The 26552-nt window shown below is 39.3% G+C and overlaps 2 protein-coding genes across 2 annotated transcripts in view; one reads left to right on the top strand and one right to left on the bottom strand.

The window, feature by feature from the left end:
• Window positions 1-26552, top strand: part of SPATA45 (spermatogenesis associated 45) — a gene marked incomplete at its 3' end in the record, with an annotated part of 66822 nt that overhangs the window by 24513 nt on the left and 15757 nt on the right. The window contains exon 3 of the mRNA XM_079762063.1: window positions 4109-4156. The remainder of the gene's footprint in view (window positions 1-4108; window positions 4157-26552) is intronic.
• Window positions 1051-26442, bottom strand: FLVCR1 (FLVCR choline and heme transporter 1). The gene is made up of 10 exons (XM_079762189.1): window positions 25674-26442; window positions 21632-21776; window positions 16704-16844; window positions 13251-13318; window positions 12207-12310; window positions 10094-10204; window positions 9088-9193; window positions 8763-8874; window positions 4058-4125; window positions 1051-3888 (listed from the first exon to the last, which is right to left on the bottom strand). The coding sequence occupies exons 1-10, from the start codon at window positions 26310-26312 to the stop codon at window positions 3814-3816; spliced, it is 1569 nt and encodes a 522-aa protein (XP_079618315.1). The 5' UTR covers window positions 26313-26442; the 3' UTR covers window positions 1051-3813.

Consider the following 26552-nt stretch of genomic DNA (forward strand, 5'->3'; position numbering starts at 1 on the left):
GTGTTACTTACCTTACATATTTGCCTGCTGTGAAAAGTGAGAATTGTATTTATTTTTTTCCTCGATGGAAGTAGTTTTTCCCCCTGAAAATGTAAATGTCATGTTAGTGATTCCCAAAGAGATCAAAGAAAGGTCTTAGATTTTGAAGTCCCTATTTATTATAGGGTAACTGGTAACAGACGGATGTTATGTATTCTCTTCCACATTTCAGTTTGATGACTTTGCCTCAACATTTAGCTATTTGTAAAACGACACAAAGCTGGGAACCTCACCTTACAATATCACACTAATTATAATTAAAATATGACGAGAAGGTGGTAGCATTTTTTTTTTTAGGGCTTCCAGGTTCCATAGGAGGCAGCATCCTCCTTTGGGCTACCAATTCCCTTCTTTTTGGCCTCTTTAAAAAAACTACCCAGCCCTAACTGGTTTGGCTCAGTGGATAGAGCATTGGCCTTCGGACTGAAGGGTCCTGGGTTCGATTCCAGTCAAGGGCATGTACCTTGGTTGCAGGCACATACCCAGTAGGGGGTGTGGAGGAGGCAGCTGATCGATGTTTCTCTCTCATCGATGTTTCTAACTCTCTATCCCTCTCCCTTCCTCTCTGTAAAAAAAATCAGTAAAATATATTTTTTTAAAAAAACACCTACCCAGTTCTGCCTTTAGAAATAAGAATGTTTATTATACCCCGTTTTTTGAAAACTCACCCCACTTTTCACTTTTATGATGCTAAACAGCAAGGCCTTGAGGGAAAAGGACGCGTCTATAGGACATAAGGTACTATACAGGCACATGCTACCAGGAGAAAAAGATCGAGGGAAGTCTGAAGCTTAGGGGTAGTGTCCCATGGTGGCTCGCTGCGGGCAGCCAATCTGCCCAGGAGGGGACAGGCATCAAAGTAAGGAGAGTACTAAGCCCCCCATGCTTCCCTGACTTAGTTCCACCTACCACCTCGCTCCCTCCCCCGCCCATTCTGAAATCTTATCATCTCTTTCCACTCCCCATGTGTAGTACTTAAGTATCTGATCTTTAAAAAAAAGCCATACAAAATTAACATTAAAAAAATAAATTTATTTCCAGTCTGAAATATTGAAGAACAAGCATACAGGTAAATATTACAAAGAGCAAAAAATCAGAACATGAAAAATGACTTAAGACAGAGGGGATTCTCCCAAAAATACTCTGGGTTTACACATAAACAGAGTTTTAAAGACATTTTCCCACATTCACAGAAGGCAAAAGCTGTATTTGCGACATTTATAAATGCAACAGCTATGGAAAGCATCTGATTTCTTTCTCAAATCATTTGATTAAAAATTTACACATGTGTTGGTTACCCAACTCCATTTCCCAAAGATATGATATGATACAGAATTATATGATATTCTTGTTTGACACATTACAGACAACTTTAACTCAAATGACAGAAAAATTATCAATTCATTTTGTATTTTATCATAGATTTCATTCTCTTATTAATCAACAAGGAAAAATAGACGTGACATGTATATGCTTTTCAGAAATAAAGTATTCCAATTTTTATTTGTAATTTCAGGAACTCAGTAAGTACATGATTATTTCAAATAACACTGACAGTTTAAAAATAAAAACAATCACTCAGAGGAGGGACCTTAGAATATATTTTGAGCCATAAAACCTTGATGTAAATAGCTAAGGAAGTTAATGAGTCAGCATATTCTGCCAGAGCTCTCACCAACTGAATAAAAAGGCTAAAGACAGATTTTAAATCCCTGTATCCACAAAGTAACAACCATAGTTGTTTATCCAATTGCCCAGGGAATGTCTCAGCTATATTTTAGTTAAGTTCCTGTGGTACCATGATTTGGTCCACCCCATGATGACTTTCTAAAAGATCTTTGAGATCAAATTGAACACATTCCTTCTATGGATGAAGGGACAGCTAGAAACAGATCCAGGACACGGACCTGGAGTTCCTGGCTCCCAGTCGAGTTGTTCTGGTGACACAGCCTCTGAGGTCAGAGTCTACATAATCGGTTGATGACAGAGGATGTTATCATTTCAGTATAAAGCGATGCATACGTGATGCTCAAATCAGAGCTGCTAATTTACTTCAAGGGTATCAAGGGTACAGCTGGCTGGCTTTTCTTGTTTGTGTGGATAGAATATAGATATCACGGCTGTGAAATGTCATCACTCTGAAGGGAATATTCCCTTATTGGTTTAGAGAGTCAGGATGCGAACATCTAAATTCTCACTGTAAACAAGACGCAGAGGTAGGCACTGTGGAAACACGTTTGGTCCTAGGCTGCTTCCCCTGAGCGTGTGAAAGTGCGGACTGTTCCTGCAGCATGGAGACTGTGGTGAGGACAAGATCCACTCCCCCGATACACCAAGGGAGCACATGCCTGGGCACTGTATTTCTCAAAGGAGAATGGCCATAAAAAGTGACACTGAAGAGCCTACTGGTTTGACTCAGTGGTTACAGCATCGGCCTGCAGACTGAAGGGTCCTGGGTTCGATTCCAGTCAAGGGCACATGCTCGGGTTTCGGGCTCGATCCCCAATAGGGGGAGTGCAGGAAGCAGCCAATCAATGATTCTCTCTCATCATTGATGTCTCTATCTCTCTCTCCCTCTCCCTTCCTCTCTGACATCAATAATAATTTTTTTTTTTAAATGACACTGGAGAGTTAGGATAGCATTTTTTTTTTTAAATCCTCACCTGAGGACATGCCCTTTTTATTGATGAGAGAGAGAGAGAGAAACACTGATCAGTTGCCTCCCGCATTCACCCCAACCGGAGATCGAACTGAAACCTGGGTAGCCCTGACAGGGAATTGAACCCGCCACCCTTCGGTGCATGGGATGATGCTCCAATCAAATGAGCCACACCAGCCCAGGGCTAGACAGCATTTTAAGAGGTCTCCACTAAATCGGACCACCCAAGCTGAGCACAGATTTCTTTATCTGAGGAATCTTCAAGGCAAACGTATAGGATGTGATACACAAAAGCCAGTTACACATATGATGAAATTTTCTTTCTAGAAAGGTATATATTGAAGAAAGAAAAGAAAAAGCGAGTAAAAAAACCAATGGGTACAAAACTCTATTTCCCACCGGAGTAAAAAAATATAGGTTACCATTTCTCCCATGATAAGAAGGCAAAGCAGAGAATTCAAGATAATGAGCCTGTGTCTGGCTCCTGAGCTTAACTAGAACATAAGACCAAAGTCGTGGGTGGGCTCAATCTGTACACTGAACGGTGTTATGGTCATTGACGGTACCTGTTACAAAGAGCTTTGTAACAAGAATGTAAGAAACGGGAAACCGTAGCAGTTGTCTGGAAGTAGCATCCCAGCACTGCCCTTCAGTGGACTGAAGTGTCCTGTCACTACACTGGACTCACATTGTAATCAGGGGGTTCGACAGCTGGAAAGGGAGCCAATAGGACAGTTGGTCCTACTGGGCATTTTTACATATAAATTGTATGTCCTCTTATGTGACTTACAGGGATTAGACCTCCACTAGATCATTTTAGAAAGCCATGTAAGCTTCCATTTTCCACAAAAAAAGAAAAACATTTACTTTTGAAAAATAAATATCAAGAAGCTTACTTTCAGATAGACAATAGAAGACTATAAATGGGACACTTGTTAGATAATGGTAGTGTTAAAAGGGTGTAAGCAAAATATCGCTTCAATTAACAATTAAGCAAAAACAGTGACTGCATGTAGGAGCCATACAGTAATTTTCAAGTAAGTGTCTATTCCTCATAACCTACGAAGCAAGCCTTACAGCTCAAACATCACATGGTACTAACTTTTCCTTTCAGCTCAAATTGCTGATTCTGACTGCTTGGACATCATAACAGTTTTTGATTCTTCATCTGTGGGACTATCAACTGGCACCTGTGGAAAGAATCAGAAGATGAGAAAATTTGTAACATCTGGCATATGCATTATGCCAGATCAATAATCGGCTCAGGAATAAAGAGCAAGCTGAGAAACAGATTGGCTTCACACTTATTCTATGCACACATCTCTCAACAGTATAATCATAAAAGTATTTATTACTTACAGCTTTAATATCGCCGTTTGTAATTCCCGTATTTATATTTTGTCTTCTCAGATCAGACTTGATTAATGCTGAAACAGAAGCATCAACAGTTACCGCAGAGTAAGTAGCACTGTACTTTCTCTAAGTAGTGCAAAGTCTTTTTTGATCTTGTCAAATTTAGCACACCATAGTGCCTTAATATGCAATAGCATCCTTGTGGTCTGAAAAAGTAATAGTACCCCTCTAAGCCACTGACTTAATCAGCAAGTCATTCATTAGTGAACAAATACAGGATGCCAGGAAACAAGGATACAAAGATGAACAGTGCAATTCTTTCCCTAAAGCACGTTCCAATGTAGGGAGCTACTGACACGTAGGCACTGTATAATAACTGCAACAATTCAGGGTTGCAGTATAAGGTGCAGTATACAGTATAAGGTGTCCTGGGAGCATGGGGGAGGGGAGCGCGAGGATGGCTACGTCAGGCAAAGGAAATCGGAAGGCTTGCGATAGGAGACACATTTGAATTGAAATTTGAACAGTGAGTAGGAACTTGTCAAACATTTGAGAGGACAGAGGAAGGCCTTCTGGGTGGGCAGATTATAGTACATGCAAAGATATTGGGACATATTAGCCTATTCTTGGCACTAGAGGTAGTCAGGGATCATTGAGGGAGATGGCAGGATACGAGGCTGGGTTGCTAGGTATTGTGGACACCGGGTCAAGAGTTTACACTGCATCTGAGAGGGGCGGACCCTATCAGGGCTATAATAGAGTCAAAACACTTTCTGTCTCTCTGACTCTATCTTAATTGTAACCTGCATTTCCCCCAAGGCTTTCAGGCAAATAGCTCCTGCTGTAGATATGCTAATCATTAGAGGAATGCTGCTTGAGGCTTGGGTTGTTGAAAGAATAGCCCTTGCCAGGGGGTGCCTCTCAGAGGAGGTAGGGAAATATGTACAAAATTAGGACTGTTTATCAATGATTTGCAGGAGCCTCAAGAGCAGGCTCAGACCAGTAGGGGTCAACATCAGTGGACCAGGAACAAAGAGATTTAGAGATTCACCCTCTTCCCTGGATCCCTGTTGGCACCCAGATATCTGGAGTCCTCAATCACATCTTGCCCTTCTTTCCTCACTTAGTTTTCCCTTGACATAAAAGAAGCCTGAATTCTGGGTTCTTTTAAGATGGATTTGAGGAATGTCTACGGCACCCTCATCTTCTCAAGCTGGTGGTGCCTTCTTGATCAAATGAACCTTTCCTTACTCCAAGCTCTGAAATTTTGAATATTGGCCTTTTGAAGCTTCGGGCACACGGACACACTTTGGGTCTGATAACTCAAGGAGCTCAGTCTGGCAGTTGCGAGGAGGATCATTATTGGCAACAAGATTAGAGACAGGAAGGTCAGTTAAAAGGTTTTAATCCTGCTGAGAGAGGCATGCATATGTGAGAAATGGGGATATTTGAGAATAGAACTGCAAGACTCGTTGCTTTGATAGAATATGAAAAATGGACATAAAGCAGGTAAAAATGGTCTTTAAATGCTCAATAACACACCCACAAAGAATATAGAAAACATAGGGAGGAGAGAAAGAAAAAAGTGGGTGACTTAAGTTTTCTCGTTTGGGCAATTGAATGAATAGATGGTGGCCCTAGTCATTGAAACTAAAAATACGAGAGGAATATGTGTGATGAGAAGATGGTAAGTTCAGTCCTGGACAGGCTGAGTATAAGATGCTCATGGAACATCCAGGTCTGAAGATAAATAGATGATTGGATGTAAAAGAGACACAGATTTGGAGTTACTAGTGTAAGTGGTAGTTAATGCACAGACTGACTGCTCAAGGGGATTGTGAAATAAGCAAAGAAGATAAAAGCTGGTGGGTAGTTCACTAATCTAATCAGTCATAAAACAAAGTAAAATTGGGTCGTAAAAGTTAGTCTAAGGCGTCCTTTGAAATCCACATTGTCCCTTACACTTCTGCTCCATTGCTGATACCAACAGTTTAGAAATTCAGATATTTATGCTGAGCTAATTGGACATATGTAAATGACTTTGAAGAAACTGGTGATGTTGTGCAATGAGATCATATTTAAAGGCAGTTTAGATATTAAAACACTAAGCTTTAAATTGCAGCCATGATCGCCATTGAATGATCAGCTCTACAATGTTGTACAACTTGTCAAATCAAAGAGGCTACTCACTTATTTTTTTTAATATGGAGAAAATGTGTATTTTATCATTAATGAACAGCATCAATGTAAAACAATTTCAAAGTTCTTTTTTCACTTAATCTATTTTCTAGACTTGATTTGTTTGAATTGACATTTATGAATCTGATTATAAAAGTAATGTGAAAACAGAGTTCAAAACAGCTTCATTTTTTAAAAGTTCAACAATGACAGCACAGACAGTGTGGCTCAGTGGTTGAGCATTGACCTATGAACCAGGAAATCACTGTTTGATTCCTGGTGCAGAGTTTCAGGCTTGATCCCCAGTAGGGGGTGTGCAGGAGACAGCCTATCAATGATTTTCTCTCATCACTGATGTTGCTCTCTCTCTCTCTCCTGTCCTCTCTCTGAAATCAATAAAAATATATTTTAAAAAATGCAATAATGGGGTTGGGGGGGCAATGGTAAGATAAGTACACATATAATACCTTAATAAAAAAAAAGAAAGAAAGAAAAAAACAAAGGGAAAAAACTTCAAAAAAAAAATGCAATAATGCCCTAGGTGGTTTGATTCAGTGGATAAAATGTGGTCCTGCGGACTGAGGAGTCCCAGTTTGATTCCAGTCAGGGGCACATGCCTGGGTTGCAGGCTTGATCCCCAGTGGGGGCAGCCGATCAATGATTACTTTCTCATTGTTGATGTTTCTCTCTCTCTCTCTCTCTCTCTTTCTCTCTGAAATTAATAAAAATACTAGGGGCCCAGTGCACGAATTCGTGCACCTTGAAAGGAACTGTGGGCCTCGAGGCTGTGGTGGGCATAGGGGCGGGTCTTGGCCCATCCTCCACACCTCCACCTGACCCCTCCCGCCGTGGCCCCCAGTACCCTCTCTGCTGGCAGCCCCACTCCCATCGCCGCTGCTCCCACACACTGACAGTGCCAGCCACGCTCACATCTGCTGACAGCACGGAGCGATTGGGGCCAGCACCAGCAGCGGGTGCAAGCAGGGCCAGTGCTGTCAATGGGTGCAAGCAGTGGCTGCTGCCCCGATCGCCCCTTAGGAGCAGTGGGAGGTGGAGAAGCCCTCAGGGGCGATCGGGGTCGGCGCTGAGTGGCACACGGGAGCAAAGAATTTTCAGTAACCACCAGAGGCTCGCCCCGATGACAGCGACCACCATCCTCCTGCGGCTGACACCCGCCATGTTCTGCACATGCCTCCTGGTGGTCAGTGCACATCATAGCGATAGGTTGTTCGGTTGTTCCGCCATTCCGCTGTTCAGTCTATTTGCATATTAGGGTTTTATATATATATAGATATTAAAAATAATAACACTATTTGATAGACATATGTTACTTTCCCTGGAAATTAAGAGTCAACATGGAATTATTTATGACAGATCAGTAGTTAAGGCCGTTAAAGTATTACATGCCTCAAAGTTTTGTATGTTTTATATTACTAACTGAAAACAGGGGGGAACTCCCTTACAGCAGGATGTACTTTTTCCCCACCCCCTTTTTTTTTTTTCCTGTTTGTTTTGTTTTTAGAGAATTTTTATGAGTTTATTTGAGCCAAACTGACAACATATGTCAGGGAGCAGATCTCTAATGCTCCTCGGGATGTTTTCCTTGGAGGACACGGGGGACACTCACTCTCTTTAAACATAACGAGTGAACGATAGTGATCTTAGGTGGTTGTGTATTTCCAAAATAAGTGTTTACCACTGGTAAGATTCCATGTTGGGGGTTTCAAAAAGAATGATCAAGTATTCAATAAACATAAGAAGAAAGCCTTGCTTCCTGTCTTTTGGATAGATTCCGTCTCTCATGTTGGTAAAGGGCGGCAGAAAGAAATGAGCAAGTGAAGTAACAGTAGAAGCCAGTCTGGACCAGAGAGCACTACGGGACAGGCATTGCTTCTGAATCCAATTTTACACTGTATGTCTGGACAAACTGTGGATCCAAGTTCTTCAGCATGCTCTTTCTCTGGAGGTGGGGCACTGCCCACTCTCCTGCTCAGGGCTCTTCTGATTTCACCCAAGAAGTGTTAAGGACTGGCTAACGATGCCAAATGCTATTTCCATCGCCACCATCTGACTTCTTACACCACCGCCACATTGTAGTAATAGCTAACATGATTAGGCTTGTCCTAGGTGCCAGACACCTCCACTAATCCTCATGAACAACCCTCGAAGGCAGGCTTTTAAATACCCTATTGCATAAATGAGGAAAGGAGGATTTGAAAGGGGAAGTTGCTTGTCTAACGTCACACAGCGAGGGAGTAGCAGAATCAGAACTTGAGGGTGGGAATGCTCACTCCAGCTCTACTGACTCTTGTTGCAACAGTTTTGTTTTCTGTGCAGAGTGATTGTATTGAATTTGAAACCGGAAAGATAAATTTAACAGCTTCATATCGTTGGAGGAAAACAAATCGTAGCCTGCTTTCTATCTCATTTTTGTCTTGAGTTCTGCCAAGCCATTCAGAATCAGTATACGTGAAAATGAAACAGAAAGACAATCTGATACAAGTACTTTTGCCAGAAAAATAGCCTGATTTACCTGTCAAAATGATGCCTACAAACATCCAAGCGCAGAGGAACAGGTTTCCTGCCCACGGATCATAGTATGATGTGAGCTTTCCTTGAGCCAGCGTGAACAGAATTCCAAAAATCTAAAATAAAATAATTATTCTCATCAAATTTGCTTTTAAAAAAATAAGTATAACGTTTTCCCCAGAATTTTCTTAATGCTTTTACTCATTTGACTTCTAGAATCATTCATTAAAAGGTGGAATTTTAAAAATAAAAACTAGGGTCAAACTCATCATCTGCTAGAATATTCGGCAAACCAATCATCTCAGGTGGGAGGGAAATCAGAGGTTTACCTGTGCAGCGGCATTGAGAAGACCGGATGAAGTACCTTCGGATTCAGGGTACGTGATTTCAACAGCAAATTCAAAGCCCAAGGGAAGGTAACCAGTCATGAAGAAACTAGGAAAATGCATCCAGAATTACAGGGTTACCAGAGGGCAATGTCACACGGAGGCAGTCATTCTACCTCTCAGGCCCATTCGAATGATCGGATAAGCCAGTGGTCAGCAAACTCATTAGTCAACAGAGCCAAATATCAGCAGTACAACGATTGAAATTTCTTTTGAGAGCCAAATTTTTTAAACTTAAACTTCTTCTAACGCCACTTCTTCAAAATAGACTCGCCCAGGCTATGGTATTTTGTGGAAGAGCCACACTCAAGGGGCCAAAGAGCCGCATGTGGCTCGCGAGCTGCAGTTTGCCGACCACGGGAAGGGACTGTCTTGAAGTTGGTATGTGAAAGTAAGGCACTTTTATTGTGCATCCATTGACCCTCAAGGACACAAGAACTGAGAAGCAAAACAATGTCTAATATTTTTCTGAGAAAAATAAAGTAACTTGGACTAAGTAAGGCTTATCCATTTTTCACCTACATATGCCAAAAAAAAAAATCCAATTTAAAACTATTTTTTATATTTCTAAACGATTACACATTTATATGCACAGGATGAATCTTTTTAAAGTTTAAAATGTTAAAGAACCCTTGGATGAACTTTAACAATAAAAAAGCCACAGTAGCTCTAGCCGGTGTGGCTCAGTTGGTTGAGTGTTGTCCCGTGCACCAAAAGGTCACCACTTCGATTCCCAATCAGGGCACACACCAAGGTTGCAATTTTTATCTCACGTCAGGGCACCTGCAGGAGGCAACCGATTGTGATGGTTTTCTCTCTCTCCCCCTCTTCCTCCCTCTCTCTCTAAAATCAGTAAGAATATATTTAATATAAAATAAAACCCACAGTAGTAATATTTCAGAATCATAACAGCATGCTACTATTCCTCCTAATCACCTTTGATACTTACCCAAGCACCCCTCCAGTAACAAACACGATGATAATGTATTGAAGGTGCAGAGTGAAAGTAAATATAACCATTCCCAAAAAAGACAAAATGTAAACTACCAGAGTAGTCTGTCTAAAACAAAACAAAACAAAACAAAACGGTTAGTATTATATCCCAAGCACATAATCACCATGTGGTTAGCCATTGCTCTATCCACACAGTAACAAAAACTCTGGTTTTCAAGATTAGGTTTCCCTTATCTATGGAAAATATTTCTACCAAAGCATGGACTTCAAAGCTTAAATTTCAACAACAGCAGACAACAAAACCCACACCATATCTAATGCTAGTACAGGAAGGAATATTCATTTGGATAATATCATTTTTATGTCTCCAAATGGGATGGTTCCCTATCCATATTTCAAGACTTGGGTTAAATTCTACCTCTTCCAAAATGCCTTTCCTAACCATTGAAGCTTACAACATTGTTTCTTTCTTCTAAATTTCTTATCATTCTGCTATCCAAATAATTGGTACTTGATGTCTATTGGACTTATGACATCTGTTTTAGTCCGCATTATTACTATTTAATTTTTTTAATGTGACTGAATTGTTTTCCCCATTTAGACCACAAGTGTCTTAAGGACAGGGACCACATATTGCTTGCCACCAATTCCTACCTAACCTAAGACCCAGGGCAACAGAGAACACATTTCTATGGCTATCAAGTTTTCTAATTACATAATGGACCAAAAACTATTAATAAATTTAATCCCTGACATAGGATCCCTTCATCTATAAATTTAACGGGTGTCACTCTAGCTACCATTTCATAATAATGAAGCTGTAGCAAGTGCTATCTTAAATGATGGGAGAACTATCTTGGAGAATTCAAAGGCAGAGGTAATTTGAAAGGGGTTAGATCAATGGTTCCCAACATGGAGCATATGCCCACAGGGGGGCAATTTGATTTTTAAGGGAGGCAATTTGAGAATGAGTTATTAACGGATTTTTTTTTGCATTTCTTAATGGTTCTGGGGGCCTCATATACAGAAATACATATTGTGACATATTTATGCATTTCAGTTCTCTATTATATGTTTTGAAACTTTATTTGCTTTTTTTAATATCACTTCATATTACTTTTTTAAAACAATTTCTTAGTGCTTTCTTCCTCACTACTTCAGCTCTCCTTTCGTTCTTTTATTTTTCTCTTTCATGGATGCCATGTTCTTTGGAAGCCTGTTTAGACCAAGTTAATGTCCTTTTTAGCTTTTTCCTTGTGAATAGGAGTTCACTTTTTGAATAATAAGAATTATATGTCACGTGGGGGGGTGCGCATCAGGATTTAGAGATGCTTAGGTGGGACATGGCCAAAAAAAGGTTGGGAACCACTGGGTTAGATAATGGTATTAAACATATTTTGGGCCTTGAAGGTGGACAGGACACAGTTCCATATTTTATTCATTCCATTTATTCACCTCACTTTCCTTCATTCATTCATCCATGTATTCCTTCCAAGCAAATGGAAAGTTTCTGCCTGTTAAAAACTGTAGCTATTTCTTTAAGGCTCTCTGAAACCCCTTTCTCAGTCTCCCAGTTGGTATTACTCATTTTCCTTTTGTATTATCATTTTGCTGATTCCATATAGATGTACAACATAGTGTTTTCATATTGTGTATTATATTATAGTTAAGTGGTGCTATAGTTGGGGACACTGTAGTCAAACTTTTTTACCAAAAAAAAAAAATCCTTATGCTCAATAATAATAATTTTCTAGTAGGAAAGAACAACGTTTTGCTTGTTTTTAAGCTCACAACATGAGAAAAAAGCAGCATAAAAGTTCCGTCAGTTAAATGTTTCTCACAAAGGACTTTTTTAAAGAAGTGGTATTCATGAGTATTATTGGAGGAGAACAGGTTCATAATGTATCCAAGTTCTCAAAATTTAAATAAATATGACCCACAAAATCGGACAATATGTAAACTACAGAAACATTCAGAAGCAAAGGGAACCTAAGAGTGCCTAGCATCCAAGTCTTGTAGTAATAACACTTTTTTAATTTTTTAAAACTAAAAGCCAAAGTTTTCTTTAAAACCAAATGAACACCATACATCTATCTAACTTCGCTTACTTGTATGTTTTGGTATAATCCAGCCACAGGCCACAGAGAATGGAGCCCACCATCCCAGCGACCACCAGTGTTAGCCCAATTCTTCCAGCATTCACCTCTTCTCCCTTAAAAGAATTTTCATAAGAAGTTAATCAGACACTTCTAATTCTAATGCATCCTTCACATTCCTATACCTTCACATGGTCAATGGAAATAATCAGATAGAATTAAGCATACCACATAATAGGAAGATTTGGTATGTGTTTTAGGATGGGAGCGGGGGAAGGTAAAGCACATATAAAGGACATTATATTTTCAAACCAGAAAAAAACCCTATAATATGGAGAAATCAAAAAGGGAAATTTTCTTGATCCTCTATAATTAGAAGTACAGTGATTTTTGTTAGAATTCCTAAGTAAGTCACCGATGCCTGAAAAGGAGGTTAATCTGACAGCTTTTACATTTTACAACTGCTTCCTCCTTTCAAAAGCAAAGACAGGTCAGGGCTTGATATTTACTTCTTCATATTTGTGTTGATTGCCCTTAAAATGTTTTTTTTTGTCTTTTTCCATATAACCAGTCATACTATTTCTTTAAAAAAGAATAGTAATTTTAAAAAGTCAGGCACTGTCAAAGCAATAATAACTTTCTGCTTTCCATATTGTGTGTTTTATAAATTAGATTAAATGTATTCTCAATTGCGCCCTAGCTGGTTTGGCTCAGTGGATAGAGTGTTGGCCTTCGGTCTGAAGGGGTCCGGGGTTTGATTCCAGTCAAGGGCACATGCCCGGGTTGTGGGCTCGATTCCCAGTAGGGGGTGTGCAGGAGGCAGCCGATCAATGATTCTCTCTCATCATTGATGTTTCTATCTTTCTCTCCCTCTCCCTTCCTCTCTGAAATCAATAAAAATATATTTTTAAAAATGTGTTCTCAATTGAAACAAATATAAATCTTTTACAGCAACAAGGTCATAAATCGTTATTCTTATGATCATGCTAACAGCAATTGTACAGCTAAAGGAAAATTCTTGGCCAGGCATGCAACACAATATCGGCAGAAGCTTACCTTATAATATGTCAGTATCATTTGATTTAATAATGTTGAGACTGAATAAAATGCTCCAGTCATGATACCTATAATAATAAGCAGAAAACTATAAATAAATGTACCATTACCAGTTCATAAAGTGCCATGGAGTCAATTATGAAAATACAATGTATTTCTCAGTTGACAGAGAAAATTAAGAACTCTTGACATTTCAGGATGTGGGCTGATCAATGAACACCTAACTTACTAGAGAATATGATAGGAAAATTCTGTCATTACACCATTTATCATTATTTAGATTCTGATATACTGACCATGAATCATAGCCCCATGCATAACAATGTACTAGAATATGGCAATGAAGCAACGGATTGCTTACTGAGCACCCACAGTATACTTGAGCTAATGAATGTTAAAGCAGAAGGCACAATCCCTGCTTCAGAGATCTCACCCCTGCATCAAGACTGACAAGGCAAATTAGTAAGACAATATTAATTAAAAAATATTTAAAAAGAGAGAAATAAAACAGCTGGTTGTCAGGAAGCATATGTCTAGGTTTGAATCCTGGTGTTTCCTTGCACCTAATGTGTAGCTTTAGGTAAGTCTCTTAACCTGGTTGAAACTTAAGGTTATTATTTCTCTCTTTCTCTTCATTACTAAATATTTCAAGCATACAAAATAGTACAGAGGGGAAAAAAAATAGTACAGAGAATAATTTAACAAACACTCTTACTCTTCACCCAGCTTTGTTGAACATTAACACTTTACCATCTTTGCTTCAGATTCAATTTTTAGACCTTCGATAATCTTATCCTTTTCTCCTATTATTTCTCAGAGGTAACCCTGATCGAGATCTTGGGATTTATTATTTTAGATGTTATAATTATTTTAGATATTTATGTGTATCCATAAACTACAATTAGAATTTTGTATTTAAACTTTATATATTATTTGTATCCATTGCAAGTTGTTCTTATCTCTCAATATTATGGTTTTGATATTTATCAATGCTGGTATTTTTAGTTCTGTTCATTAGCTTTCTCTGCTGTGTAATAGTCCGTGTGTGAATACACTTCAATTTATGTATCTCTTATCCTGTCAACAAACACTGATAAATTAACACCTAACTTACTAGAGATTATGATAGGAAAATGTTTTCCAGTTTTTTGCTAATACAATATTGTAATGATTATTCTGTGTTTGGTCTTATGCATAAGGGTTTCTCTAAGTATATACCTAGGAGTAGGACTACTTTCTGGATAAGGCAAAATTGCTCTTCGAAATGGTTGCATCAGTTTACACTACCAGCAGAATTCCTTTACTCCACATTCTTGTCAAACCTGTTTCACTAAATTTAAAAAACTTTTTAGGCAGGGGCAATTTGAGTGATATTACCCGTATACCTTGCTCTGGTTTTGACTGGCATTTCCTTGGCTATTAGTAAGGTTGAGCATCACATACGAGCACTACACACACACACAAACACATAAATGCTTTCCAGTTTCCTTGGATTGTTTGCTCTTTTCTTGTTGATCAATAGGAGTTACTTTTATATTGTAGGTACTAAGCCTCTGTTGGTTATATACATTGCAGGCATTTTTCTCAGAGTCTATGTCTTTTCACATTTTACTGATGCTTTTTAGAAAAGACCATTATTTTGATACAATCATCTTTAGCAATCTTTTTCTTTCAAGTTTGTACTTTTTGCATTAAGAAATTCTTTTAAGAATACTAATGTGGTTTCCTATACTTCCTTCTAAAACTTTAAAGTTCTGCTTTTTACCCTTTGTCTTTAATTTATTACAGTTCATTTTTGTGTATGGTATGATGTTGAGACCTAATTTTACTCTGCTTTTCCTGTATGGGTAATCAATGATCTCAGGGCAATTTACTATATAGTTCTCTTCTGCCAAACATCACATTTTTATATCTGCATAATGTTCTAGTCATTAGAGCTCTTGACAAATATTCCAGATTTTCTCTTTCCAGGCACTTAATGGCATGGCCATAGACTTTAAATGTGAGCAAAGGTGACATTTCCCATTTTCTGCTTTAGTAATCATGGAAGCATGTGCCTCTAGCATGCACTTGCTGTACAACTTATTACCTTTTCATAAACATCTCTTACACTGTTATTTACTTTTCAGGTGTTTCTATTATCTTCCCATTGGATTATAATTATTTCAGAACAGAAATCGTATACCTATCACTCTTCTTCCTCGCTCTCACACAGCATCTATCAGATATCTATTGATATCTGATAATTACTAGTGAAATAAAATGAACAACAGTGACATAACTGTTAAACTAGCTGTTGTAGAACTGCTTGCACATTTCAGGTACAAGAAATAATGGCACAAAATTACAGAGACTAGAATGAAAGTATATATGCATGTGGAGGCATACTTGTGTGTGTGATTGTATATGTCTCTGACAGGAGGTTGGTTATAAACTTGGCTGAAAGAGAATTTTGTATTGGGAAACAGTGAAAGATACCACCTTAAATGACAGGCTAAAGAAATGAATTTGGCCCTAACTTGTTTGGCTCAGTGGATAGAGCGTCGGCCTGCGGACTCAAGGGTCCCAGGTTCAATTCCGGTCAAGGGCATGTACCCTTGGTTGCGGGCACATACCCAGTAGGGAGTATGCAAGAGGCAGCTGATCGATGTTTCTCCCTCATCGATGTTTCTAACTCTTTACCCCTCTCCCTTCCTCTCTGTAAAAAAATCATTAAAATGTATTTAAAAAAAGAAATGAATTTGCTCTAAGAGATAACAGTGAACCACTCTACTTCCTAGTTAGAAGTTTTAGAGTCAGGAATTCGTTAGATTAAAATAAAAAAAAAAGGAATTAATCCTGATAAAAGGGTAAGAGTTTAGGTCAGGGCATAATTTGTTATAACCTGTAAAACAATTATATACTAGGGTGTGTACTCCCCTAATAATGTAAACAGAAGTGAATGATTTCTAAAGGCAAGTAAGACAGATATAGGGGGTGTTGGTGGTGAATATAACTGTGCCAATATAAGAAACAAAGAATAGCCGAAGCCGGTTTGGCTCAGTGGATAGAGTGTCGGCCTGCGGACTCAAGGGTCCCAGGTTCGATTCCAGTCAAGGGCATGTGCCTTGGTTGCGGGCACATCCCCAGTGGGGGGTGTGCAGGAGGTGGCTGATCGATGTTTCTCTCTCATCGATGCTTCTAACTCTCTATCCCTCTCTCTTCCTCTCTGTAAAAAATCAATTAAAAAATTAAAAAAAGAAACAAAGAATAAACTGCAGTTAAAGCCACAGAGTTAAGATGAGTATCTGTCAGCCATCTGGAAAGATGTTTGTGACTATGCTATCATTACTTTTATAGAGTTAACAACCCTATTGCACTAATGAAAGCTCAAACCACTAGATTAAATGAAAAGAATCTACAATGCACAAAGGTTTATAGAGACATCGAAGAAGATAAAAGAAAACCACTTACCATATGTGATCAATAGAAGGACAAAAGGCATGTTTTTAAACAGGTTCATTATTGAGTTCTTATAGGAGTACTCTGCAGGGGGACTGTCTTGAATGGCTGCTTGAGCCCGACTTGGTGGATAGCGAGGTTTTTCTTTGAATGCTGGAAACGTACATGAAAAGGTCATTAAAGAAATGCATCTTCCGTAGTGAGGTGACTAAATTCAGTTTACGTTCAAAGCGGCAGTGAAAGTCCAAGAGTAAGGCTTTTCATTTTTCACTGATTTCTAAGTGATGACTAGTTTGGCATTGAAACTGACTAAAACTCAGTGATTTGGCCCATTCAAAACTGCAAAACTATTAGCAATACGTAACAAACTTGCCCACTGATTATTCCAGTTTTAGTTAAGCAAGAGTAATCTTTATTAAGTATTCAACAATTCTATTTCTAACTTTAGTTCAATTTGTAATTAGAGGTAACTAATTACAGGTAGGAGCAAGCCAATATATCATTGAACTTTTAGAGGATTGTCTTGAGTTAGTAACTATTTCTTCCGAAATCTGGCATAAGTATTATCTATCCAGTCCCACCTCTGGAACTGAAAAGGTCCAGGTGGATTCAGGGGGACTGCTTGCTGACCACTCTAGCTGCATATGGGAAATCTAGGGGTAGAGCTGAGAGACAGAAAAGTGTGATGGTTTCTGATTCTGTAGGTCATAGCACCGCCCATTTCTATGGAGTTAGGGACAGATTTCACAGGCTTCTCAGGCAGCCATTTAGAGACTGCCCTTTTGCCGGGCAGGGAAGGATCCACTAACTTCCTGCAACAGATAGCTAGGGAGAGATTTCTGTAGGGTTTGGCTAGCCAGAAGTCAAGACTACTTACTAGAAGAGCTGAACTGCTAAAACCTGGTACATCAGAAATCAAAATCTAGTCTTAGTACTGACTCAAAAATTTAAACCAAAATAAAGTGGAAAATACTGTATTTCATTGAATCTAAGATGGTCTGATGCTGGCACTCAATGACCTTGCTAGGTATCAATAGAAGGTTTTCACATAATCATGTCTCAGTTGGCACCAATGTTATATGCCATTGATTTTTTTTTTTTTTTTTTTTTGTGAAAAGAACGCAACACGAAATCTACCCTCGTAACAAATTTTAAGTTCACAATATGGTATTGTTAAGTATGGGCATAATGTAGAACAGAACTTTGGAACGTATTCATCTTAGATGCCATTGATTATTAAAAGCATTTCGATTTCAGAGATTTCGTGATAAAAGTGTACATTTTAGAATCAATGAAAGAGTAAATGGATTCAGAAAAAAAGTAATAATTTCTAAAAGGCCAGAACTTCTTTCTCTCTCTCTTTTTTAATAGTGGCTATTTCTTCCAACAAGGAAGGCCTGCCTTATTTAAAAGTGGGCTAGATCTGATGGACCTGGTTGTCAATCATAATCACGTAGAAAATTTAAAATGATACAGATTTTATGAGACAATGAATCAGAACCTCTAGAACAGAACCTGTGAATCTGTATTAAACACAAAACTCTCTAGGGGTTGGGGGAGGCTGGGGAGAGGTCAATGCGGGGGGCGGGGGGAAACTTATGTAATACTTTAAATAATAAAGAATTTAAGTTAAAAAAAAATTTCTCCAAATGCTATCAATACCCAGCCAGCTGTGAAAATCACTGCGAAAGAAATGATCCTTAAAGCTTCTATATAATACTGCAGTTCTTTAATTCTCCTATTTACTGCTAAACATTAAAAACTTAAAGTTCTTTACTCACCAAAACATGATTAATTATGATATAACTAAAACAGACTTCTAGTTTTACAGGTCTCACAACTAATTCAAGAGGAGACATAACTCATACATATTTACTTTATAATATCCTTACATTGGAGAACTGGTAGACATAAATGTTTAAGTTGCTGCAATTTCTCCTCTTCCTTTCACCCTATCTGCTCCTTGCACTGTTGAGGAAGTCTGTTGTCCTTTCCTGAAAGGTCCTAGTTAAGATAGGAGATATCTTTTTTATTAATATTGGTCATACAGAACTCACACAGTTGTAAAGCAAAGTTTCAGAATGCAAAAATGCTTACAAGGTAGTCATGAATATTTACTGAATCTTAATTTTCTTCGGTTTTTATTTACTATGGCAAAATGAGTCTAAATGGCTCAGATCTGAACTCAAATGCAAAATAAAAACGATTCTTGATAGTCTTTAAATCCACTAGATTTATTTTCTGAATAGAAGTGAGATATTTTCATTTCAGGCAGTCAGTTGCCCTCTGGAACAAAATCAGGGCTGTATCTACCAGCTACACGATATAATAAAGTTGGGTTTAAGTCTATCTGAAGGAAAGAAAAAGGAATAAAAAAACCATTGGTCTGTGACCCTGTACTGCATTTTCAAAGGATGAAAGATGGCTTTTTCCTTGTCCTTTGAAACTGAAAAACAACTGCCTTCTTACCCCTTCTTTTTTCCCCACCAAAAACTTGTGCCAATAAAACAATTAATGAATTAAATGAGATAAGCATATAGTGTGCCTTTAAACATATCTGGTACATATCCAGCAATCAAATGTTAGAGGCCGTAATAGAGTTCTCCCAATAAGAAGGGGATAGTAGTGTCAATTTAGTGGAAGGCTTGGGTTAATTTAGAAACGCCAGGTGGATTATACTCAAGCTCTGTGAGAGAGGGTAAAAGAGTTACATGGCATGAACCCTCAAGACAGTATTTTAGGAAGACTGCTAAAGACCAATTTAGTTATGTCACGTTGCTGAAAACATAAATTATAAAATAATTTCGGTTGTGCTTCCTAAGTATTTATGGGTAGAATTTAGAAGAAAGTAGGATTGTCTCTTAGTAACTTAGGACCTTTTAGTAAGTAAGGACTTTTTAAATAACCCAAATTTTTCCCAATAGCGAATATTTGGATACATATTTAATTTATTCAAATTAAAAATTTAAATGTCTCAATTTTCAACCTAAGACATTCACATCACAACTGTGTATTATTTTGCTTTTACACTAGGCTTGGTATCTTAAGATTGGTCACCAAGCAAAACTTGACAGTAAGCCCTTTTTTTCCTATTCCATTTCCAGTCCATGTTTTACATCCCCCCACCCCCATTTCTATTTCCACTGTGAACTATAAGCTATGAGTACATAAATAAGTAATTATGTACATACACAGTTCTCTTTTAAATTCTCAAATAGCACAGGGTGATATGCCAATGGTCACACCGATTATTGTAGGTGGTGGTGGTTGTTGTTTTTTGTCCTTCTCCCTTAACAGATAAAAATCTTATATTTGTAGCATCTCATTATATATGTTTAAGCACATATATGCACATATGTAATTTCATATCTATAGATATTTCATATACAATCTATTAGTCTCTCACTTCTTCCAAAGAGACAATTTGAAAACAATAAAGAAAGGAAAACCAGAATTTATGTGAAGATTCATAAGCAATCGAAGGAAACAGAATTTTATATTGTAATAATCCCTATTGCTAACAGAAGACTCAGGAATGCAAAATGCATATGAACTATATTTCATCTAGCAAATCAAATATGGCTATCAGAAAAATATACTTAAAAGTTTGCCTTTAAAAATATAGATTTCTTTGAGACATAAGTAAAACTTTAGACAATAAAAATATATATATTTTAAATATATATACATATATATATATACACACACACACATATATATATATATATTTCTTTTAAAACTTTGTTAAACTGCTAAAATAGTACAGACATAATTTGTCCTTTTTCAGTAGTCTGCACACAACAAATACGCCACTCACTAACTGAAACACAAAAACCAATCATAAGTAGACTGGATATGTCAGAATATTTCTTATGCTACCAAGAAAATATTTTGTTCATTATCTTAAGGGAAATTAAATATGTGGCTGAGCTTCCTATACCTGAAATTCATCTATAAAGGCAGTCTCTATCAAAACATTCTATCATCTTCAGCATACCTTTCATTGAACATTGAGGATTTCCTATTTGGAGATCATAAAACTTGAATTTTTCATTACTATTATAGCCATGGTAAAAATTAATATATAAATGAAAAACCCCAACTTAATTGTAAATTTTAATGATTAAAAGATGGCCTTTCATCTTTAAAGTGCCCTATTAAGATATACTGAGCGCCTAAAAGGCAATATTATAGTTAGGTTAGCAGGTATATTACTTAAATAAACCTTACCTAGCCCTTTCCCTGAAACCAAAATTGTTTCCCATTAGAAATAAACTTTAAAAAGCAGACCTTCCCAAACCTTCTTCCAAACTGATGATGGCTGCTTGCAGCTGATTCTGACTGACTGCTTCAAGACACAGGCCCCGACGAGAGGACTCAGGGACGGAGCGTGGCAGCAGGGCTGTGCTGGCGTGGCCTAACAAGTAGATAGTTGCCACAGTTTGAAATTCTGCTGAACAGCTTGCCACGGCCCAGGATCATTCACTGGTCAACATTTGCAGATCCAGTCAATTGTTACATTGAGGATCCTCAGGAGGGTTTATCATTCAAAGGAAGATAGTAGCCTATCTGCGTCATATCGAAGCATTGACAAGAACTTGTTCCTGGCTAGGTTAGTGGAAGGTGCAGAACAGGTAGAGGAATATGCAAGGAGGAGGCAGGTAATGTTTGAAACCAATAGTTATCAGGGAAGAAAAGTTAGTAGGGGGACAAGTGAGATGAATTAGTCTTCAAACCCTTTACAATATTACAATAGATGGACCAGACATAGCCCTAGAGCTGTAACATTCGTTACCTGAGCAAGACAGTGTTACGGCAAGAATGAAACAAGCAAATGGCATTTGCGATAGTAATAACAATGTTGAGGGCTGGTTATTTTTCTTTTCATACGTTTTTCATGCATTTATCTACCTAAGCTCTAGGGAAAATAATTCACTTACCAATTATTGTTAAAATAAATAAAAGTGTGGAGATGGCTGATGTTCCATAAAACATGGTACTGATATTATAAGCCAAAAGCTCTGTGGTGTTCTGTGAGCTGGGCACCAACACTGGTGGTAGCAAAAAGCCAACTGCAGTTCCAAGCTGTAAAATAAACAGTCCTGTTAACAGGTATTTCAGAAGAGAAAAAAGTACGTACTGCCAATTAATACAACACAAAGAGGACAGCTAATGTGTGTGAGAACTCCAAAGCACCACGTTCTAATGTCTTTTTACAATGGTACCGTTAAAGAGGAACTGCTGACAGATACCTTCCCGATCAACAAGCTTTCACTGAGCTCCTGTAACCTAAATAATTCCGCTCTAAAGTTTGATGCTTACAATAAAAAAGGGAATAAGAATATGCAAAATAAGCCCTGACGGGTTTGGCTCAGTGGATAGAGCGTCAGCATGCGGACTCAAGGGTCCCAGGTTCGATTCCAGTCAAGGGCATGTACCTTGGTTGCAGGCACATACCCAGAAGGGGGTGTGCAGGAGGCAGCTGATTGATGTTTCTCATCGATGTTTCTAACTCTCTATCCCTCTCCTTTCCTAACTCTCTATCCCTCTCCCAAATATTTCATTTGCTCCCTTACAAAACGCTAGCTAGATAGAGATAATTAAACAGGTAATTACAAGAGAGTAGTAAGTATAGTATTATAATGGAGAGGTAGAGGGTGATAAGACTGGGAAGATCAAGTAATTTATGATCCAAACAAGAATACTACTCAGAGTGAAAGGGACTCTGGGAGTAATTATACTGGACAACATGTGTACTGTCCCAGGCAAACTGACATATATATGGTCACCCTAGCTAACAGAGTACTTTGGAGGAGCACCTTGTATAGACTTGGAGTTCAGAAAAAGTTTCTGGAGGAGCAAAGATCTGATTAAGAAACTGGAGTTAGCCTTAGCCGGTTTGGGTCAGTGGATAGAGCGTCAGCCTGCGGACTGAAGGGTCCAGGTTCGATTCTGGTCAAGCAAGGCACATGCCCGGGTTGCAGGCTCGATCCCCAGTAGGGGACATGCAGGAGACAGTGAATCAATTATTCCTTTATTATTGATGTTTCTATCTCTCTCTCCCTCTCCCTCCCTCTCTGAAATGAACAAAAATATGTTAGAAAAAAAGAAAAGAAAAGAAACTGGAGTTAGCCAAGTGAAGTAGAAATATCCCCAGACAAGGGGACATCATGTACATAGGAAAGAGAGAGCATGACCTTGTGAGAAACTGTAAGTAAAGCACAGTTTCCCTCAGAGCAGAGGACAGGTGAAGAGTAGGCATGTGAGGATGGGGGTGTGGAGAGAGGTGAAGCTGAGGAATTGGCAGGAAGGCAATGGAAGCCGCTGCAGGGGAGTTCCCAGACAGATCTCTTAGAAAGACCACACTGGATGGATGTGGAGAATAGAGGGAAGAGAGCAAGAGCTGTGGATCTTGCGAAAGGTCGGTTCGAAAGCTCTAGGTGACGGCTGCAGGCGGCCAAAGCTAAGACAGTGGCACTAGAAATGAAGAGAAAAGAGCTAGGAGGCAAAGTCAATTTTGATGGGTGGCGTCGTATGGGATATCCAAATGGAAATAATCCAGCTGGCCAGTGTCTATGAATCTGAAACTCATCCATATAGTCAAGCAATTTTTATGGAGACTCTACAATGTGCCAGGCATTGTAACAAACGCTGGTGATATAGGTGTGTACATTCAGACCTTGTGCCTATTTTTGTGAAACTTACAATCTGATGGCGGGGATGGGAAGTGAGGAATAAAGAATGGTTAATATGCAAACGTATAAATATGTAAATATACCAGACAGTGATAAGCACTACATGGAGAATTAAAGTATAATTATGTAATAGGAGAATGATTGGACAACTCTAAGTGGGATTGTCAAGAATTGCCACTGAGTGATATTTAAAATGAATTTAAACTGAGAGCTCGGTGACAATTAGGGTGTAGTAATGTCATCCTAAGAAGGAAGAACATCCCAGGCAGAGGGAATGCTTCTGCAAAGGTGCTTATGCAAAATGCAAGTTTAGTATTGTTTTAGGAACCAAATAAGACATGTTAGTAAGGTTGTATAATTCAAAGTAGACTTTAGATTTTAAGTACTATGGTAAATCATTGGCAAGTTCAAAGCAGGGCAATGGCTTGATATGTTTTAAAAGGTTCTCTCAGGTTAGAGACCTGGCAATATTAGATGGGTAATTTAAACCTAGGACTCAGGAGTCAGACAGACTTGAGTGTGAATGTTGGCACTAATGAGCTGTGTGACTTTCAGGAAATAATTTCATCCCTTCAAGACTCAATTTCTGTATCTATAAATTGGGGAGAATTATAGTTCCTACCTTACATTACTAAATTAAATGATACATGCAAGTAAAGGACTTAATATGGTGCCAGGTTTTAGTGAGTGCTGAATAATGTTGTAGATTATTATAAATGATCACTCCATAATCTAGGCTGAGGCTGCACACTTGAGGGTCATGAGCTACTGGAGTCAAGGAAGGATGAGAACACCCAGGTAGATATAGGAAAAAGGCCCAAGAAATGTGCTGATGGTTGGAGGGAAATTTACCTATGAGAACACATTTCCATTTATTATCCATGAAATAGATAATCCATGGCTGTGGAGTTGATAATATTTGTCATGCTCAATGAAGTCTTAATCTTGAATATAATTTTGTAAATGTAAAATACTTTAAGTAAACAGTTCCTATTCAAGCATGCAGAAGCAACCAACTAAAATATTGGTCATAAATTATTTTGGATACAAAACAACTATAGTTCAAGCTACCCCTTCTGCACTTCTAGAGAAAGGAAATAAATATAAAGCATGTAGAGCTTGTCTTTTTTTTTAATGGATTTTAAATAAATCTTATTGTGATCTTGAAACAAGTATTGGATTGGAAGTAACATTCTTTTTTTTTTTTTTTTTTTAGTTTCTTTTTTTAATATATATTTTTTAAATTTCAGAGAGGAAGAGAGAGAAACATCAAGGATGAGAGAGAATCATTGATTGGCAGCCTCCTGCACGACCCCCACTGGGGATCGAGCCTGACACCTGGGCATGTGCCCATGGTTGGAATTGAACCCAGGACCCTTCAGTCCACAAGCCAAGGCTCTATCCACTGAGCCAAACCAGCTAGGGCAGAAGTAACATTCTTTTGTTACATAACTACATATATTGCTACGTGTAGTATAGAGAGATGTGAACTTCTTGGTGTACAGATTTTTAACTGGATTCTCCTCAAGCTTAATGAACACTCAATACAATTCACATAAAGTACAGAACTCCATATGCAAAATGCAAATTACAATAAGAGAATCATTCTGCAATTTTAAAAAACCACACATTCTACCTAGTAATGCTAATGGAATATGAACCTATGGTGTAAGAAAAGACTCGGAAGCACCTTAATGGAGACTTGGCAATGTAAGCCACCCTTTTACTATGGATTCCAAGATCTGTGATTTATCTTCATTTTCTTATTGTTAAAAATTGGTCATTGGACTCAGGAATTTGGTGAGATTTTTATCACTAGAACACCCCTATTTAGCAGTCATGTATAAGTGTTATGAGACTGCTACTATATAAAATTAAACACGGCTATTCACATTGACCACTTACATGGAACAATCTTCCCAGAATCCAGGCAAATACCTCTTTTGCAAATACCCTGCGGGGGTGACAAAAATAATATCTACCCAAGACTGATGCATTACTGCACTGACAAGTCTTCTATGATGTCAGGCACATAGGAGCCAATTCAGTTAATTCTTTTATAGGTAAGTCTCAAAGCAAAGTGATAAGGTGCTCACTTTAAACTGTGGTTTTTTTTCCAAAGTCCTGTCCTTACAAAGAGACCAAAATCCCTCTTGAAGCCAAGGCTGACTCCTATTCATTTATAGACAAGCCTCCTGAAGGTCCATCCGTATGCCTCGCTCACATGGCCTATCGCTTTATCGGGTCCTTTAAGCATCCGATTCTCATCTATCATCCTAGTCCTTACCTGATTGCCTAGCACGGCGGTGGCACAAGCTGTGGACACCTCTGTGGGCCCAAACCACACCGAGGCGATGCGGGAGGGCAAGCCCAGGATGAAGACCTGGGCGACGGAGCACAGGGACTGGCCCAGCATGGTGACCCAGAACAGGTGCTGCTGCACACTGCCGCACTTGACCCAGGCGCCCAGGCAGTTGAGGCCGGAGCCCAGCAGGGCGGTGAGACGCAGGCCCCGGGTGTCCAGCAGCCAGGTGGCTGGGAAGATGAGGGGCACGTACGCCAGCATGTACACCATGGACAGCCAGTTGATGTGCAGCGAGGAGACGCCGTAGAAGCCCTCGAAGATGTTGCTGATGATGCTGTACTGGATCCACTGAAAGGCGTTGACCATCGAGTACAGGCTGAAGATCAGGAGCACCGCAAAGCGCCGCGCGGAGAGCGCCGTCCGGGGCGCCAGGGAGCCCTCGGCCCCTGGGGGCTCCTCCCCGGGGGTCGTGGGCAGCAGCCGAATCTGGGTCTCCTCCTCCGGGGCCAGCTGAGTCTGCAGCCTGCCCAGGGCACCCGAGACGGCCGTGGGGCTGTCCCGAGGGACCCCATTCAGGGCCACGCCGCCGGCTTTGGGCCCGTTCTGCGGCTCCGCGCTCATCTTCCCGGCGGGCGAGCCCCCGGGGATCGGGAGGTTATCCTTTCGTAGGCGGATGCCCGGGCGCCACCGCTACCCGCTCCTCGTCGTCCGGCCTGGCCAAGTCCCTGGGCTCCCCGGTGCTGCCTCGCGCCCCCAGCCTCCTCCCCCGCCCTGCACCCCCTGCCCAGCACCCGAGGCCCTCCCGGCACCCCAACCCAACCTTTTGGCCCACCGCTCCGGCGTGTGGCCCTCTCTCCGACG

The sequence above is a fragment of the Cnephaeus nilssonii genome (genome assembly GCF_951640355.1).
Source record: "Cnephaeus nilssonii genome assembly, chromosome: 21".
Lineage (NCBI taxonomy): Eukaryota > Metazoa > Chordata > Mammalia > Chiroptera > Vespertilionidae > Cnephaeus > Cnephaeus nilssonii.